The sequence below is a fragment of the Lutra lutra genome, chromosome 10, assembly GCF_902655055.1.
Source record: "Lutra lutra chromosome 10, mLutLut1.2, whole genome shotgun sequence".
Taxonomy (NCBI): Eukaryota; Metazoa; Chordata; class Mammalia; order Carnivora; family Mustelidae; genus Lutra; species Lutra lutra.
In genome coordinates this window covers 59,768,442-59,785,548 of record NC_062287.1, presented here as the reverse complement: position 1 = coordinate 59,785,548, position 17,107 = coordinate 59,768,442, and the positions used below count along the sequence as shown (strand labels likewise).

Genomic DNA, 17,107 nt, shown 5'->3' with positions numbered 1-17,107 from the left:
TAATAGGAGAAACTGGGTGGGTAAGGAGAAGGGATCATATGTGGGCTCTGTACTTTCTGATTGTTTTTTTTTTTTGTAGACCTCAAACTGCTCTATAAAACAATATATGTTAACTTATAAACTTTTATTTGAGAAATGGGAGTTATTCAATGGCAGTTATACTGCCATGCTTTTTCCTTCTAAAAATCTCAAAATATCTCACTAAAGGACACTTTGTCATGCATAGACATGTATTGAAATAGTCTCAATAGTTAGGCTTTGTCTTAAAAGACATCCATGTTCCAGTAGACTAACTCAGGAAACCTTATTTTTTTAGTACTGTTTAAGGGCTACATAGTGAACTAGCAAAAAAGTGCAGAGATGTTGCTCAGAGACTTGGCTGGACATGGAAAATTATCAAATGCTGTTCAAAATTGGGAAATATAATTTCATAAGTATGAAAGATAGGTTCAGTCAGCTAATCCATATACTGACTGTGGGTCTCAGGTGCCAAAGTGATCACTCAGCATGTGAAATACCCAAAAGACTTCTTGTCCCAGAGGTTAGTCCTTGAGTTGCTGTTGTAAAGATCTATGTACAATACAGGTATAGATATTTATTTGCACGCACACACACACACATTCTCTAAATCCCTATAAACAGACATGACATTTTTACCTAACACCTAAGAATATCACTGTGGGAGGTGCTAAGAGGAAATTCAAGATCTGCCTTTTTATGTTCCCAGTGGTTTAGAAAAACCATGCATCTGAAAGGTAAGTTAGAATAGTTTCGTGGTTAAAACGGTGGGTGCTGCAGTTAGGATCCCTGATTTGAAAACAGGCTTCACACACCCCTTAGTAATATGATCTTAGGAAGGTCCTCAAGTACTTGAGTTGTCTTCTGTGTAAAATTAGGACACTAACAATAGTTATTTCTTATAGTAGTTGTTACCATTAAATTGGGTAATCCATGTAAAGTGATTAGCATATGTTTTAGGAAAATGCTTAGGACATTGCAACCATTAATATGTATTTCCAATTATTATTTTTACCATTACTGCTACACTGCCCATCCCTGTGCTGATATGTGATATGACTTCTATCCAAATATGGTGATATTTTCTGTGCTGTTGTTACACAGCAAAGTCAGGCACCTTTGAGAGACAACCAGATAAAAGAAGCAAAGCCTGGTGATGGGTATTAAGGAGGGCACAGATTGCATGGAGCACTGGGTGTTATATGCAAACAATGAATCTTGGAACACTGCCTCAAAAACTAATGATGTACTGTATGGTGACTAACATAACACAATAAAAAAAGACAAAGCAGCAGCAGCAGCAGCAGCAGCAGCAGCAGCAGCAGCAGCAGCAAAGCCACAAACTTACCAGGCTAATAAAATTGTGGTGCCTCCATATTTTTAACAGGATAACCATTCAAAAAAATATCTCTCAGAGTTGCATTAAAAACAATTTCATCCCGGGGCGCCTGGGTGGGTCAGTGGGTTAAAGCCTCTGCCTTCGGCTCAGGTCATGATCTCAGGGTCCTGAGATCAAGCCCCTCATCGGCTCTCTGCTCAGCAGGGAGCCTGCTTCCCCCTCCCCCTCTGCCTGCCTCTCTGCCTACTTGTGATCTCTCTCTCTGTCAAATACATAAAAAACAAAACAAACAAAAAAACAATTTCATCCCTTCCATGTGTTTGCCCTTTGATGAAAAATTTTGTCTTTTCTTTCTTATTTCAATTTCATATGAGAGAGAGAGAAGACAGTGTGAGGGAGAATAGAATAAATATGTGTTAATTATGAAATTATGAATAATATGTTATAATAATAATATGTTAATAATATATAATATATAATATAATAATAATATGTTAATAATATGAAATATGCCCTATTTATTGCTAAGGGTAGAGATAATCTGAAAAAGGTTTCAATTAACAATTACAGGGATAATAGACATAATGTAATACAGTGTAGCTTTCGATCTAAGTGATGGTGTGACAGGGCCACATGAAAAGTGTACCCTTTGCAGACTCTAGACTTGTCTATCACTTTGAAACTTCTCAAGATTTGCAGTCAAAAGCATTTCTATACATACTTTGTGCCTTTGCCAAAAGTATTGTCCTTAATTACAAACTTGACTAATTGAATTAGTATTTTATTGACTTGGGAAAAGAATAATTTTATATTGGAGGGACTTTTTAAAGAAAGCTATTTTTATTTTATAATTTTTGATACATTAAAAGTAAGAACTATTGTTACTTTAAAAAGTTGCTAAAATGTTATCTTATTCTTTGGTTGGTGAGTATGAAAATCGAAATCACTCTGCTCTGTAGATGGGTCTTTCAATGATAGCTATTGAATGATAATGGGCTTTGACATCTTCAGTGACTGTCTTGTTCTGAAAGAGAACACTCTGTACTCTGGATTTTTAGTGTCTTCCTTGATTCCACTTCATGATCCTTGAGAGTGCTTGTTAGGATCTGAATGATATTACAACTTTGGCATAGTAGTTTAAACTTCATGTTTAAATGTTCATTGTCTTCACGAGTACAAATGAGAGGCAGATGAGTAAAACTTTTTCTTTACTGTAGCAAAAGTGTAGGGTAAGGAAACATCTCTCATACTATCAGGATGGGAAACAAGAATTGGAAGCTTTATACTGGCCCATTATGTATCAATCTGTCATCCAACCCATGACGTCCCCTTAAGTTTTTTGTCAAAGAATGGAATATTAACCATCTCCAGACTTCTATGTAATGTTACAGAGAAAAAAGAAAGAGAAAATGACTTTTCTGTATTTAATTAATTATTTTTTTTTATTATTAGGCAGACAAAAATTATATACATAACATGGTTAAAAGTTCAAAAGACATATACATATATGATGTGGTTATAGCAATTAGGTTTACACAAATAAAGATTTCAACCCTTATTATTCTTATTTATTCATTTATTTATTTATTTTCAGAAAGAACTAGATATTCCATAAAAGAGAGGTGATTTGCTTATAATCATTCAGGATTTTTGGGGGGGGGGTTGTGTGTGTGTGCTTTGTTGGTTGCTGTTCTTTGAGTTTTGTTTTATTTTGTTTTGTTTTGTTTTGTTTTGTAAGCTCTAAGCCCAAAATTGAGGCTTGAACTCAAGACCTGGAGATTAAGATTCACATGCTCTACCAATTGAGCCATCCAGGCACCCTTATTCAGATAATTAATAGCTTTTCTCAGACCATTTTATTTTCCTTCCAGTTCATCATGTCAAAATTAATGGTTAGGTTGTCACTAGGATAAAAGAATAAATATTTGTTTTCTACTAATGTGCACTCTACCTATTTTCTCTCTGTCATGTAACAGACTTGGGACACTTGTTCATAAGACCATGTAATTCTACATCCACTCACCTCACTTCCTTTCTGCTGACTGGAATCCCAGGATTAGAAGACTTGCAAATCTGGATCTCCCTCCCCTTCAGCTTCATGTACCTTTTGGCTGTGATAGGAAATGGCCTGGTTATGGCAGTGGTGGCCTGGGACAGGAACCTCCACGAACCCATGTATCTCTTCCTGGCCATGCTGGCACTCAATGATGTTCTCCTTTGTACTGTCACAGTGCCCAAAATGCTTATTATCTTCTGGCAGGGCCCCTCCCCATCAACTTATCCTGCATGTCTCACACAGATGTTTTTTGTTCATGCTCTGTTTCTCTCTGAGTCTGCTGTTCTCTTGGCAATGGCTTTTGATCGCTACGTGGCTATCTGTGCACCACTCCATTATGCAACCCTACTTACAGGCTCTCTCATCAGCAAGGTGGGCCTGGCTCTGCTGGCTAGGAGTGTGGCTGTGGTCACTCCTGGTGTCTTCCTCATTTTCCGGCTGCATTTCTGTCGGAACAATGTCATCCACCATACCTACTGTGAGAACATGGGCATTGCCAAGTTAGCCTGTAATAGCTATGCCCTTAATAGCATTTATGGACTCACCGCTGCTCTCCTCACCACAGGGCTGGACTTTGTACTCATCTCCCTGTCCTACTGGCTAATCCTGAGAACGGTCTTCCAGCTACCTTCCAAGGAAGCCCGGACTAAGGCCTTTGGAACATGTGGAGCTCATATATGTGTCATCTTGATATTTTATACTCTGGCCTTCTTTTCCTTCTTTACCCATCGCTTTGGAAATCATGTACCCAGACATGTCCTTATCCTCCTGGCAAACCTCTACTTACTGGTACCACCTACCATGAACCCCATTGTTTATGGGATAAAGACAAAGGAGATAAGGATGCGTGTCCTAGGGCTCTGTAACCAACCAAAATGACCCAAGGGTCATGAAGCAAGAAAGAATAGGTGAGTCCAGGGTAGAGGATCAGACTTAAATGTCAAGTGTGAATCAACCCAGGCAGATCTATCCCCGGAACACCTAACCTCTGGATAGAACTTAAAATACTCACATTTCCCAATGCTGCCTTCCCAGCAAAGGGTAAAAAGGAAGGTGCCAGGCAACTGCTCCGGTACCATCAAAGGGTATCTCAACACATTAAGGTAATAATCAGTGGAGTCACTGTAATAGCATAGGTGACTGAAATATCCCTTTTGTACTACAAAACGCCTCTCTTAATGTCAGTTTGCTGTGGACAATCTTAGTTCAGATTCTAGCTTCGTCTCTGCATCCACAAAATGCAGAATATACAAATAATTTAATAAATAATTTTATAAATATCTGTTAGATAAATGCATTAACATGAAATACTAAATGCTAGGGATGCCTGGATGGCTCAGTCAGTTAAGCCATTGCCTTTGGCTCAGGTCATTATCCCCGGGTCCTGGGATCAAGTCCCGCATAGGGCTCCTTGCTCATTGGGGAGCCTGCTTCTCTCTCTGTCTCTGCCTGCCACTCTGCTTGCTCGTGTTCTCTCTCTCTGACAAATAAATAAATAAATAAATAAATAATCTTTTAAAAAAAATACCAAATGCTAATAATTCTATGTAACAAATGCCCTAATATGTCCTTATGTATTATATAGGACATATTCTTTAAATACTTCCTTCCTTTACTCTTTCTCTTAGCTTGTCTGTTTCATATCTCCTTCAATACTTTGTTGCAATAAAGATATTTTTACACACAATAGAAAGTTACTTTGATTGGGTTAAGTAAACAAAAAAGCAGGATCTAAGGAGTGGCATGACAGCCAAGGAATTTGAGTACCTATGACTCAGGAAGGAGAAAGTCAGGCTAAGTGCTCCATCTTGGGTCAGGTTGCTAAAACTGCATGACTCTGTTACATCACTTAACATTCTGGTTAATGGGGATGAAATTTTGTCAATGAAATTCTCAAAAAAAAAAAAAATCACAACAAACCAGCAGGATTATGTTCACTGGATCCATTTAGCTCTTTAAATAAAAAAGCACATGTAATTTTCCTAGTGCAGCTTTTCACACCCCAAACCTTCTTGCTAATTGCATTCTATATACCTGGGACAAACTTTATCATCTATAAATCTATCTGGCAAAATTCCTGGAATGTAATACCATTTATCCTATAGAAAATGTCCACCCGTTGATTAATAAAAGAGTTAAAATTTTCCCGGGCATCAAACAATAAAAATGAGTATCATGAACATAATATAAACATATACATGGTTTAGTGGTTGAAGTAGTTGATGGAGTGCCTTCAAAATATTTATATTGTTATCATTCTCCTTATTAATGCATGTGGCTATTTCCAGACTCTAAATGTAGTCAGATCATTTCCACACTGTACATTTTTAACTGAATTATGTTTTTATTATTTGAGATACCGGATTGAATAACTGAATTACTAAGTGAGATAATGAAGTATTTTGTGGTATTGCTTTGTGTAGAAGACAATACCAGACACTTTAATGACAAAGGGGATAGTGATCTCTGCTATTACTTTTTCTTGCCATTGTGTTTTGCAACAAGAAGACTTCTGCAGTATCAAGAGGATTAATGTATAACCTAAAAGATAACCTTTGACATTACGAAAACAATTGCATTGCATTTTGCCCAGTGATCGGGGATTAGTATACAAAAATGAATTACAATTTGGGTTTCTGGGTCACTTACACATTCTGCAAGATGGCAGAGAATGTTTTCAAAAGACACTCATGACTTTGTCAAACAAGGTAATAAGAGTGCCTCCTGATTTATAAATCCATATACAAATGAGAAAGACGTTTCAGTCATATTATTGTAGTTCTAGGCAAGAACAAGAAACCTACCTGTTTTTGGAGCACCAACTGCTTGCCAGAAGACTAAACTCTTGCCTTCATTAAGGTTCCAGAACAAGATGTTTCTGTTCTCAACCATAGTACCAACTTGTCATTCATTCATTCATTCATTCATCCATTCAGATATTCAATCACTCATCTCCTCACCAATGATATTTTATGGGAAAAATGATCTTAATTTAAAAATATGTGGTTTTCTAAATGTTTTTGATAAAATATGTTATGATTATAATGTAATTATAGTAATAAATTTAAGAAGGTAACATAGTAAATAATAATTTGTGTGTCCAAATATTGCATTACCTATGTAGGTATTCCTTTAAAATAGTTTTATTAGTATGCAAAATGCAAAATCTAAGGTGCAGTAAGTAGCTTAAACATATTTCTGTGAACAACAACAACAAAGCCTAATACAACATTGTTTTTTTGGAGCATAGATGCTAGGAAAGGTATATTCAACATCACAGGCTGAAAATATATTTTGTAGGGTTCCTGGGTGGCTCAGTTAGCTAAGTTACTGCCTTCAGCTTAGGTCATAATACTGAGGTCCTGGGATCCAGTCTGGCATTGGATTCCCTTCAGTGGGAAGTCTGTTTCTCCCTCTCCCTCTGCTGCTCCCCGCTGCTTGTGCTTGCTTTCTCTCTCTGTCAAATAAATAAATAAAATATTTTTAAAAAAATACATATTTTGTATTTGAAGTTCTTATTTTAAAAATGATTATTAGGGGCGGCTGGGTGGCTCAGTGGATTAAAGCCTCTGCCTTCAGCTCAGGTCATGATCTCAGGGTCCTGGGATCGAGACCCACATGTCATCGGGCTCTCTGCTCAGCAGGGAGCCTGCTTCCCCCTCTCTCTCTCTGTCTGCCTCTCTGCCTACTTGTGATCAATGTCTGTCAAATAAATAAATAAAATCTTTAAAAAAAAATAAAAATGATTATCAATAGTTAAATGTTACTTATACAATGTATACCTGGTGGTAATGATCATTCTCAAAATTTTCACTTTTCCTATCAATTTTATTTAATTATTTATTACACCAAATATTATCTAATTATGATGTTTATACATCTTTCTTATTTTTAGTTGATATCCCTTACTTGAAGTGAATGTGCTAAAAGGAGAAGGGTAATTAGAATTAGAATCAAGAAATAGGATAATATGGTGGAAACATCATAGTTGAGTTAAAACCAGACAGCAGATATAAGTTGTAGATATACTCCATGTGCCTGAAATTTGAAATCCTGATTTTAAGTTAGTAAACTCTTTTATTATATGACATGTGGGTTCATGACATCTCAAATCTTTTCCTTCAAGACTTTTTTTTTTAATCCAAACTAGTCATTCTTTTTCAATAATTGATTCATTCCTTTCATCATTTATATATTCAATAATTATTTAATGTCACTTTTATGCCAAGCATAATATTCATGCCTACAAGCAGCAAACTCTTTGAAGCATAGCTGCTATACTAGGTAGAACAAGATATGTAAAATATATTACTAATTATTACATAAATACTGGGAACCATAACACATTTTTAAAGTTTTATTTGTCCCCTTTGTTTATTTTTTGCTTTGCACAATTATAGCTGTACCAGCTAAAAAAATTCAGTTGCATTTGCAAGTATTTTTATACAACCCTATGCACAGCCAGGTGCCAGATAATTTCAGAATCACAAGGAAAGATAGTTTTGTGTGTTGAAAACAGTTCTAGATAAAATTGTGAGACCTTAATCTTCAGCTGTTTCCAGCTACCACAAATTTATAAGTAGCTATACCCCAATGAATTATATTGCTACATAAGTGAAATTCCTCATAGCCAAGGATACCAAAGATAATATTTTTTACATTTAAATAAATAGTATGCCCTAAATTATTAAGATGCATTTAACCCAATGGATTACAATCATAGACTTCACATCATAATCTCTGGAGTGTTTAAAAATGACAGGATCTCAATTTTTATAAAATTAAAATTATTTCTAAAAATTGAGCAAGAGAAAAATATGCATATTGTACTTTTCTATTCCAGAGGAAACTAAATATCCTTAGTAGGGTATAACATGAATATAAACTTTTGAAATATGATGTGGATACATTGCTAGGATTTCTAACTTCTGCTTTGAGCTCTAAAATGCCTTTATGTCAAGATAAGATTTTTCTCATTGTTAAGAAAGGAAAAAGTAGATATCCGGAGACACTGATATTACAAGAAAGGGAATATTAAATTCCCTGACAAATGCAGAGTATCAGGAAGCAAAGATACATGGGTTTAATATATTTAATGAAGAATTAACAGATAAATCACCCTGGAAAAGATTGGAATTAGAAATGGAAGGGAATAGATGGAAATGATTTCTATGACACTCCATTCCAATACATTCATATTTAAAGGGAATTTATGAAGTACATGTTAAGCTGTATAGTCCCAATGGACACCAACTCTACTATAACCACTTCTCAACATACTCTGTTGACTCTATTTCTGTTCTTTACTCTTTTGTTGGCAGTTATGATGACAACATATCTAGAGGACATAAATAAGTATGTATTTAAATCATTTAGATTGAAACCATCATTGCCTTGAGGACATCACAGTAGAACTGCCTTTGTGGGGAAAAGCAGATGGAGGATTCCTTGGCGGATCTGTTTCTTCTTCACACTATAGATGATTGGATTGAGCACAGGTGGGACCAATAAGTAGACGTGAGCCATGAAGATATGGATGAGTGGGGAAGAGTGTTTGGCAAAACGATGGACGATAGAGAGCCCAATCATAGGCACATATAGGATGAGTACAGCACAGACGTGGGATGCACATGTGTTGAGAGCCTTAAGCTTCCCCTCACGTGATGCAATTCTTAATATTGATTGAAGGATGCACATATAAGACACAAAAATACACACAGAGTCCATGCCCCACAGCACAATGACCAGAAGCAACCCATATATAATATTAAACATGGTGTCAGCACAGGCAAGGCGAATCATGTCCTGGTGTAGACAATAGGAATGAGAAAGGGTGTGGGAGTGGCAGAAAGGAAAGAAGGCCAACCGGGCCAGAAGTGGAATCATGGCAAAAGCACTCCTAAGCAGGGCTACAATTCCAATTTTAGCAATAAGTCTTGGTGTGAGAACGGTAGCATATTGTAGAGGGTGGCAGATAGCCACATAGCGGTCAAAGGCCATAGCCAAGAGCACGGATGATTCTGTGAAGGAGAAAGTGTGAATAAAAAACATTTGGACCACACAGATATTGAACTGGATTTCCCTGGAAATGGACCACAACACCCTGAAGAGTGATATCATTGTGGGCATGGACATGCCCATGTCAGTGAGGGAGAGCATGGCCAGGAAGTAGTACATGGGCTCGTGGAGCCTGGGGTCCGTCCGAACAATATGCAGGATGGTGCAGTTGCCCATTATTCCAACAAAGTAGAGGACACAGAATGGGATGGATATCCAGTGGTGAAATTCCTCATAGCCGGGGATACCTGTGAGATAGAATGTGGAGGACAGCGTATTACTGGAGTTTAAGGTTGCCATGGAGCTCACTGTTAAATCACAACCCAGGTTTAGGATCCCACTCCAGTGGGGAGGGCAATGATGAGATCAGCGTCTGAGCCTGGAAAACAAAACAAAACAAAACAAGTGAAACTTCAGTGCTTTCTGTAAACACTCTTCCATTCATCTCCACATTTTTGCTCTTTCTTCATTGCATTGCTGGGCATGGCAAGTTAAGTAAAATATTTACTTTACAACCACAAGGACTTTTCTTCCTGCCTCTCAGATGAAGACCCATTGACATCCTGTCTAAATACGGACAATCTTCTTCTAAGGACACTACAAGGAGCACCACACACACATTAAATGTTTCTAGCTAACATCTTTCATTTAAAATTTTCTTCCAGAATTTTCTTGGCAAGGGGTACCGATCTTAACATTTGTCTTTTTTTTTTATGACTCCTTCAGTGATTTACATATGATGCCTTATTCTGCCTAAACAACATAGCTTTTTCAATAAGTACTAGAACACCATGTGAGGTATCTTTACAGGATTCAAGCAAGTATGGGTCAGCAGTACTTATTAACATAAGCAGAGATCTTACTAACATATATCCTTCATTGTGTAATTGAAGCCACAGGCTTGGTGCTGGGCTAGCATTGCTAGGATCTAAATATAAGGTGAAATAGAGTTATTTAAAACAATTTTGAATTTAAAAATTATAATAATGAAATATAGAATTTTATATGTAATGTTCTTATGGTAAGAAAATATACAATTTAAGCAAAACATAACTGTGTCTGGCTCTGACTTTAAAAATTCAAAACCTTCTTTCTCTTAAGTTTCAGATCTGATCAGTCATTTAGAGACTGATACCTTTCCCACACACACACACAAAATAGGTACTGTAAGGAAAGATAGAGTAGAAACCCATGCTTCAAAGCAAAAATAAGAGAAAATAAGATAACAAAAACTTTAATGTTCAGAAAAATCATCTAACCTTGATATTAAATCTTTCCTACTCAGAACAAAAGAGAAAATATATTTTCTCCCAAAAGATTCTAGTATTTCTTCTGTGGTCCAGAAAAACATCTCTGAAGTAAGGAAGATGAGCCACCTCTCAAAATCTCACTTCCCCATCACTTGCCAAAAATTCCTGCTCACCAAAATGCTCTTTAGAGAATTTACAATCCAGGAGACAGGTTATTTCCCATTGCAAATGAATAAATTGGCCTCTTTCTGTTTTGTAAAGTCTACTTTGTTCCTTGGGAACTTCAAATCTCTTTCAATCTTCTCTAGCTCCACACAGATAAATCCTGAGTTCAGCAGTTTTTACTGGAATGATTAATAATCACAATTTTCTAGGAAACGGAAGACCCGTAATCAAAAAATCAAATAAGCAAATGTCAGAGATAGATTCAATCTCTCTAACTACTCACATTACAATTGAATATTGCTCACATATTGTATGACCTGGTGCCTATGGTCCTATTTTCTTCAATCTGCCTGGCTTATTACCACCCCCAATTCCTTCTTCTCTTGCCCTGGGCTCGTGTCCTTCACCTTCTGTTCTTCCTTTCTACACTTGAACTCATTACCTTCAATGCCCAGATTTTCCAATATTATTTCTTTTTTTATGTTGATTCTTTTCCAATATCTCATCCTTAATCCAAACATAGAAATATGCCTTATTTTTACCTCACTGCTTGGTCAGTTCAGACCATTTCTCTGATTTTATAGTGGCTCTCTCCCCGTGCCATGAAGAGGTGAACTTGAAGTTTAATTAAAAACTGAAAGATACCTGAGCTGGAGGCCAGTGTGAAGCAGCTTTATCATCTCCGTGACTTTCTATTGAGGTTTTAGGAGACAACTGTCCACCATTCCCCTGGTTCAGATTCTCCCTCTGCTTCCACAAACCTATCCATGTCAGGAATATTCTGGTTCCAAGGCTTCCTCACTTTTTAAGTGGGACAAATTGCTGATTTTCCCTGTAACAAAGTAGCCTCATCTGTGAACTGTAGATAAAAACAATTTGACAGGATTGTGCTTCAGAATAAAGGAGATCCTGTGGGTGAAATACTTAGCCTAGAGCCTTACATATAGTGAACATAAAATAATGGTGATAATGATGAAGACAACAATGACAACAACAATATTTCTTTGAAGTGTAATGGGAGGAAGTAAGATATGAGGAGACTCTGGAGTATCCCCCCAGAGAGGAAACCCCTGAGTAGGCATCTCACAAAAGTGACCTAGGTCAGCTGAGTGAAGAGAAGGATATCAGATTCATCTCTGTGTCATCTAGTGAAAAATTCAGTATTGCCATTGGTATAAACTGCTTCATGTTCTTTTACTCTACCCCCAAATTCTTCTGGTAATTTTGATAGCTTTACTTACATACTTTTCATTCTATTCATTGCCAATTTGAGAAAGAAAAAAAAAAGATACATCCCAGGATAAAATGGGAAGTCTCTTGAAGAAAAGCAATGAGATTTGGGACTACCATGAGCTTGGAATCTGAGCAGCCATGTTAGTATTCTGAAGTTGCCACAACAACAAATATGCACCATATTCCACGTATTCATTAGGATCTGCCTTGCCTATTATCCCACAACTCCTTGTATTTTGACATGGCTTCATTTTGACTGCCCAACTCCTACTACTTCTGATCCTATAATCTCAACTTCATTCAGACGGTCTTGTGATGTCTTCTACCATTCCTGAGAAGAGGAGCATGGTGTTTGAGGACTTAGTTTATAAACTCAAAGACTGAAAGGAGTTATAATTTGGGGTTTAGACTTGTGAGTCACAATTAATGTCATATTAAACAACACTGATATTTGGGATTCTAGGAGTCTTTGAGGGTGATCTCATACAATCTCAACCACTCTGGAATCTCCATTCTGTCATGTCAGAAAAATAAATTGTCACCCTGTGTAAACATCACATCCTGCCCATGGACACAGAGACCACCTACCATAAAGATCTAGGGGATCTCAGGCAGGTCTAATCTGAAAAGTCTGACTGAGCCTGGCCTGAATGCTATAAGAATGAGCATGAACAAAGAAGGTATTTGGGTGAAAATTATGTCCTGTGATGAACTGAGAACCTCTTCCTTCCAGAACAGTCTCCTGGTTCTCCTCCTCACACTCTGGGTGTCCACCCTCCTCTCTTTTGTCTCTCAGGTCCCCCTCTGTGTTTTCCTCTTACCTCCCACTTTCACTGTCGCCAAGTCTCACATACGTGGCAGAATAATACCTCTTGTCATTAGAGACCATTCAAATTCTCAGAGCAAGAAGGATCAGATAAGTCTTCCTCCAGTCCTTTGAGATAGGAAGCCCCAGGATAAATGCAGCACAGTGCGTGTAACCCTGTCAGTGCTGCCAGTTCAGTGTGGTTTGTCCCCAGCACTCAGGCTTTAGCAGGGGATGGCAGTTTGGGAATACAGGGGCAAGAAGCCTATTGAGATTCTCTAGCGCTTTCTGCCTCAATGTCTGGAACAAACGATGTAGTGCAACAAGATGAAATACTAGTTTGTATCCAGAATAAGATGGGGCAATAAAGATGTTTGGTTATGATATAGCCAATGAGAGGGCCTTATTAAATACTTAAACTGGGGATGGACCTAGAGTTTGTGCCATAAGAGCTGGAAGCGACATTAGTTCAGTATTATTATTACACACTGGATAAAAATGTGATTCCTTTATGTGATCTCCCTCCCTCAAAATCATACAACAGTGGGTATATGGAAATGTGTGTTCCTTTCATTCAATTTTGCTATGAACCTAAAACCACTATAAAAAATAAAATCTATATTTAAAACCACATATAAAACAATAAAACCAATGTTATTACTCAGCTGATTGCCTGCTGTGGTTCTGTGTCATAGAGTTCTTGATGCAGCAGATTAGTATGTTTTATATGATTAAAAATAGATGCTTTTTCTCAACTATTAAAACTCTATATTCATCAAAATACTGATTCCTTAATGTCTCTTTGTGGTTGAGTGGTGCAACAGGGTGGCATGTTCACTAATGAATAATCAGAACTCTCTAGTTGGGATGGGAGTTTCAGTTGTAAATTCAGATCTGTTTGTTTGGTCCAAGAACGACTTTTAAAAATGTGGTCCTCTGTTAATTTTTACAACCCCAATTTTGATCTTGGCAATATTGGTCTAATTATAATGCCTTACAACTTTATCATGTGTCCACTCCCCTCACATGTTGTCTATTGAACATATATCCCAAATTGCTAATCTTTAGGCAGTGCTGTATTTAATACTTTCAACTGAGAGCTGGCTTTTTCAGGAGTCGAGCACCTCAGTATAATAATTGTCCTACAGAAAATGTACTCAAGTACTAAAGAAATTTGCAATTAACTTATAGTCTATGAAAATGCGAGATTATTTATAGCTTAGTAATCAAAACCCCTCACAGTTCCATCTTTGAATATCTTCTTAGGGAATTGCCAGACAAATGATCTAAACTTACTGACTTACCTGGCATTGGTTGCCTCTCATTCTCCTTATACTTTAATTTCTCTAATATGAATTTAAATCACTCTTCACAGATTTTCTTATAAAGCAAAACAATAATAACATACATTTTGAAACTTCTGCTGATTTAAGTAAGCCAAGATGCAAGGAATTTTAGCCTATGGTGAAATTATAATGTCTATAAATGTTTGAGTAGAAATTATTTTTATCATATCACATTTTATCATAAGAGCATATATTATTTCTGAGTTACTCTACCGCAGCAAGGACACTATCCAAATAAATGTATAGAAATTGTCTTTAGTGACAGACAACTGCAGGAGTATTTTGTTTCATTATTGCAAGGCACTGAGATGATCTCTGTAAATGTCTCCTTATTCATGAATGGAGAAGCTTTACTAACTTTTACCACATGTATTTTCATTAATGTACATGTATGTATATGTAATTTGCTATATTACCAGTGTTATATAAATGAAGGAAAGTACTAAGTATCAATATCCAGAGTTAAATGTAGGAAAATCCAAAAATCTTCCATTGGGAAGATAGTTATACCACTTGTAAGCTGAAGAATGTGTAAGAGTCTTAGGTTTGGAATACTTAGTAAGAAATAGTGTAGTTGTAAGACAATAGAGTGGGACATGGTATGATAGGCAGTTTTCATAGAAAATAATTCCCCCCCAGAATTTTTAAAGCTATTAGTCTAAACAGTTTAGGGACTGCGAAATTATAGGGCAGGGCTTTGAGATTGAAATACCAGAATTTGTGAAGATATGCTGCTTGCTGGGGAATGAGCCAAGGGAAGTTCATTTGCACCAACATGAATTTCATTCAGCATGATGTCAAGGTGAACTTGTTGAGTGCGTCAGAAATGGAACAGCTCCTTGCATTGCTCCTGGCTCTCCACTTGTGACACAGTTTGTATTTACTTCAGACCTCAGCAGGCAAGAATTGCAGCAATGTGGTAATCATCCACACTCTGAGGTTCCTTCTCTTCCTTACATGTATCCAGTTAGTCAGACAGCTTTATGACTTTCTCTCCATTCTGTCCCCTCTCTAGACAAATTCATCCAAACTTCCCCTGAGGACCTTTCCTTTGCTCTGAACACTTCCGTATTGGCCGACCCCTCCCCCACCCCATACTGTGATTTGCTGACTATACTTGTTTCATTTCTTAACACCATAGTACAACATTTTGAAAGTCATACTGGTCCCACAATAAACAGCCTCCACCCCCCACCCCCCCCACACACACACTTTCTTCTTTTTAGGAGCACAACTGACATTATTCCTTGGACACTCTTTTAAACTACCCACTGATACCAGAGGCAGGGGAATTCTCAACACCTAAGACCTCAACCACCAGCCAATGCCAGGTTCTTGACTGTGCTGGAGAAGAATTCAAAAACAAGTCAGAATAAAGTGTAGCAGAAGAAGCTTTATTGCAAAAAACGAAAGTGCACACTCCAGGTGAGGAAATGTGGGTGAACTCAGAAAATCTGAGTTGTGCCAGTTGGACGTTGGGCTCTGTTGTTTACGGGTGTTTATAATTTGGGAACAAAATATTCATGTGAGGTTCTGGGTATAGGAGTGGATTTCTAGGAATTACGTCTAATATTATTCATGTTCTATGGTAGGTATTATGTGCAGACAGTCTAATTTTTCTCTTGCAGATACTCCATATATAGACATATAGACAAAGCCTACTAGGAATCTTCTCACATCCCAAGTGGAGGGGCCATTCTGTCATTTGAGAGCTAGCTGGCTTTTTGTGTGTATGTATGCTGCAGTTAAGCAACAGCAGCAGGATGCTTGTGGTCATGGGAAACCACAGGGCGACCATAAGTTTGCTTAATCACCACAAACTGTCAGGTGTCAGACTCAGTTCCCTGTTTTTTTGTTACTCTTGAAAATATCCAGCACTTCCCTATTCTGCCTGACTCACCCGTATTATAGACACCTGAAGATTATGGAGTCTTGTGATGAGGAAAAATAACCCTTAAACCAGTGTCCATTGAAGCGGGGATTGGAATATGTATGGCAGAGTGGGCATCAGTACTGAGTTACAGTGATCTACTTGTCCTGTTGCTCAAGTTTCATACTCAAAATTTCTGCTTATTGTGGTTATATGGCCTTCAAGATCCTTAGGGATGAATATTCTCTTTTGAACATGAAAACAGCTGGATGTGTGGGTCAAGGAGTAGGGAATGTCTAGAGAATGACATTTTTGAATCATGATATAAACGGGGACACAAGAGTACTACAGGGAAACCAGATTATTGGGAAGTTATATAATAATTGTCATTTCTAAATGTTTACTCAGAATCAGTTGTTTTTCTGAGAACATTCCACGTACATTTTAACTCCAATCAATATAAGTTTAAGTGACTTGTATAGCATTAGGCAGCTGACAAGTGATAGACCTGGTTTGTCTCCACACACTGACTCCAGAGCCCTCATTCTAAAATGTTTTTATAAATTGTCCTAATGACACAATAGTTTATTTGTATTTGTGCATGTGAGACAGTGGATGGTGACTATTCTGTAAATAATATTGGAAAATACCATCATCATTAATTTGATTATGGGTGTTGGTTGAAAATATCCCTTTTAAAAAAATTCCACAAAGGGGCTGGTCACATCTGAGCCTTTCTCTTCCAAATTAATGCTTTTGCAGTGTACTTACCCACCATATATGAGCTTTTACCTCAGAGTAAAAAAATCATCACCAGACAAAAGCTCTCTCAATCTTACCCTGTCCTACCATTCAGTTTATGTGTACTCTTCAAGAAAACTCATTTTTACATACTTTCCTTTTTTTTGTCCTAAAATAAACTATTATATCTTTTTATCTGTGTTTGTGGCTTCATCAAGAGTTTCACA

The 17,107-nt window shown here is 37.2% G+C and overlaps 2 protein-coding genes across 2 annotated transcripts; one reads left to right on the top strand and one right to left on the bottom strand.

The window, feature by feature from the left end:
* The first annotated feature begins 742 nt into the window (after nt 1-742).
* Nucleotides 743-16,079, top strand: LOC125079739 (olfactory receptor 52Z1-like). The gene is made up of 4 exons (XM_047693510.1): nt 743-755; nt 3,334-4,275; nt 10,788-10,931; nt 16,015-16,079. Exons 1-4 carry the CDS (start codon nt 743-745, stop codon nt 16,077-16,079), a joined length of 1,164 nt encoding a protein of 387 aa, XP_047549466.1.
* On the bottom strand, nt 8,817-11,677 carry LOC125079238 (olfactory receptor 51L1-like). The gene is made up of 2 exons (XM_047692715.1): nt 11,531-11,677; nt 8,817-9,849 (listed from the first exon to the last, which is right to left on the bottom strand). The coding sequence occupies exon 2, from the start codon at nt 9,768-9,770 to the stop codon at nt 8,817-8,819; it is 954 nt and encodes a 317-aa protein (XP_047548671.1). The 5' UTR covers nt 9,771-9,849; nt 11,531-11,677.
* Nucleotides 16,080-17,107: the final 1,028 nt, after the last annotated feature.

What these genes read in the sequence shown, in the direction of transcription:
- LOC125079739 (XM_047693510.1), top strand. An exon ending in GATGCGTGTCCTAGGGCTCT is followed by an intron (nt 4,276 to 10,787) that starts GTAACCAACCAA and finishes TTCTCCCAAAAG; the next exon opens with ATTCTAGTATTTCTTCTGTG. An exon ending in ATTTACAATCCAGGAGACAG is followed by an intron (nt 10,932 to 16,014) that starts GTTATTTCCCAT and finishes TGTATGCTGCAG; the next exon opens with TTAAGCAACAGCAGCAGGAT.
- LOC125079238 (XM_047692715.1), bottom strand. Translation starts at nt 9,770, where the DNA reads ATGGCAACCTTAAACTCCAGTAATACGCTGTCCTCCACATTCTATCTC.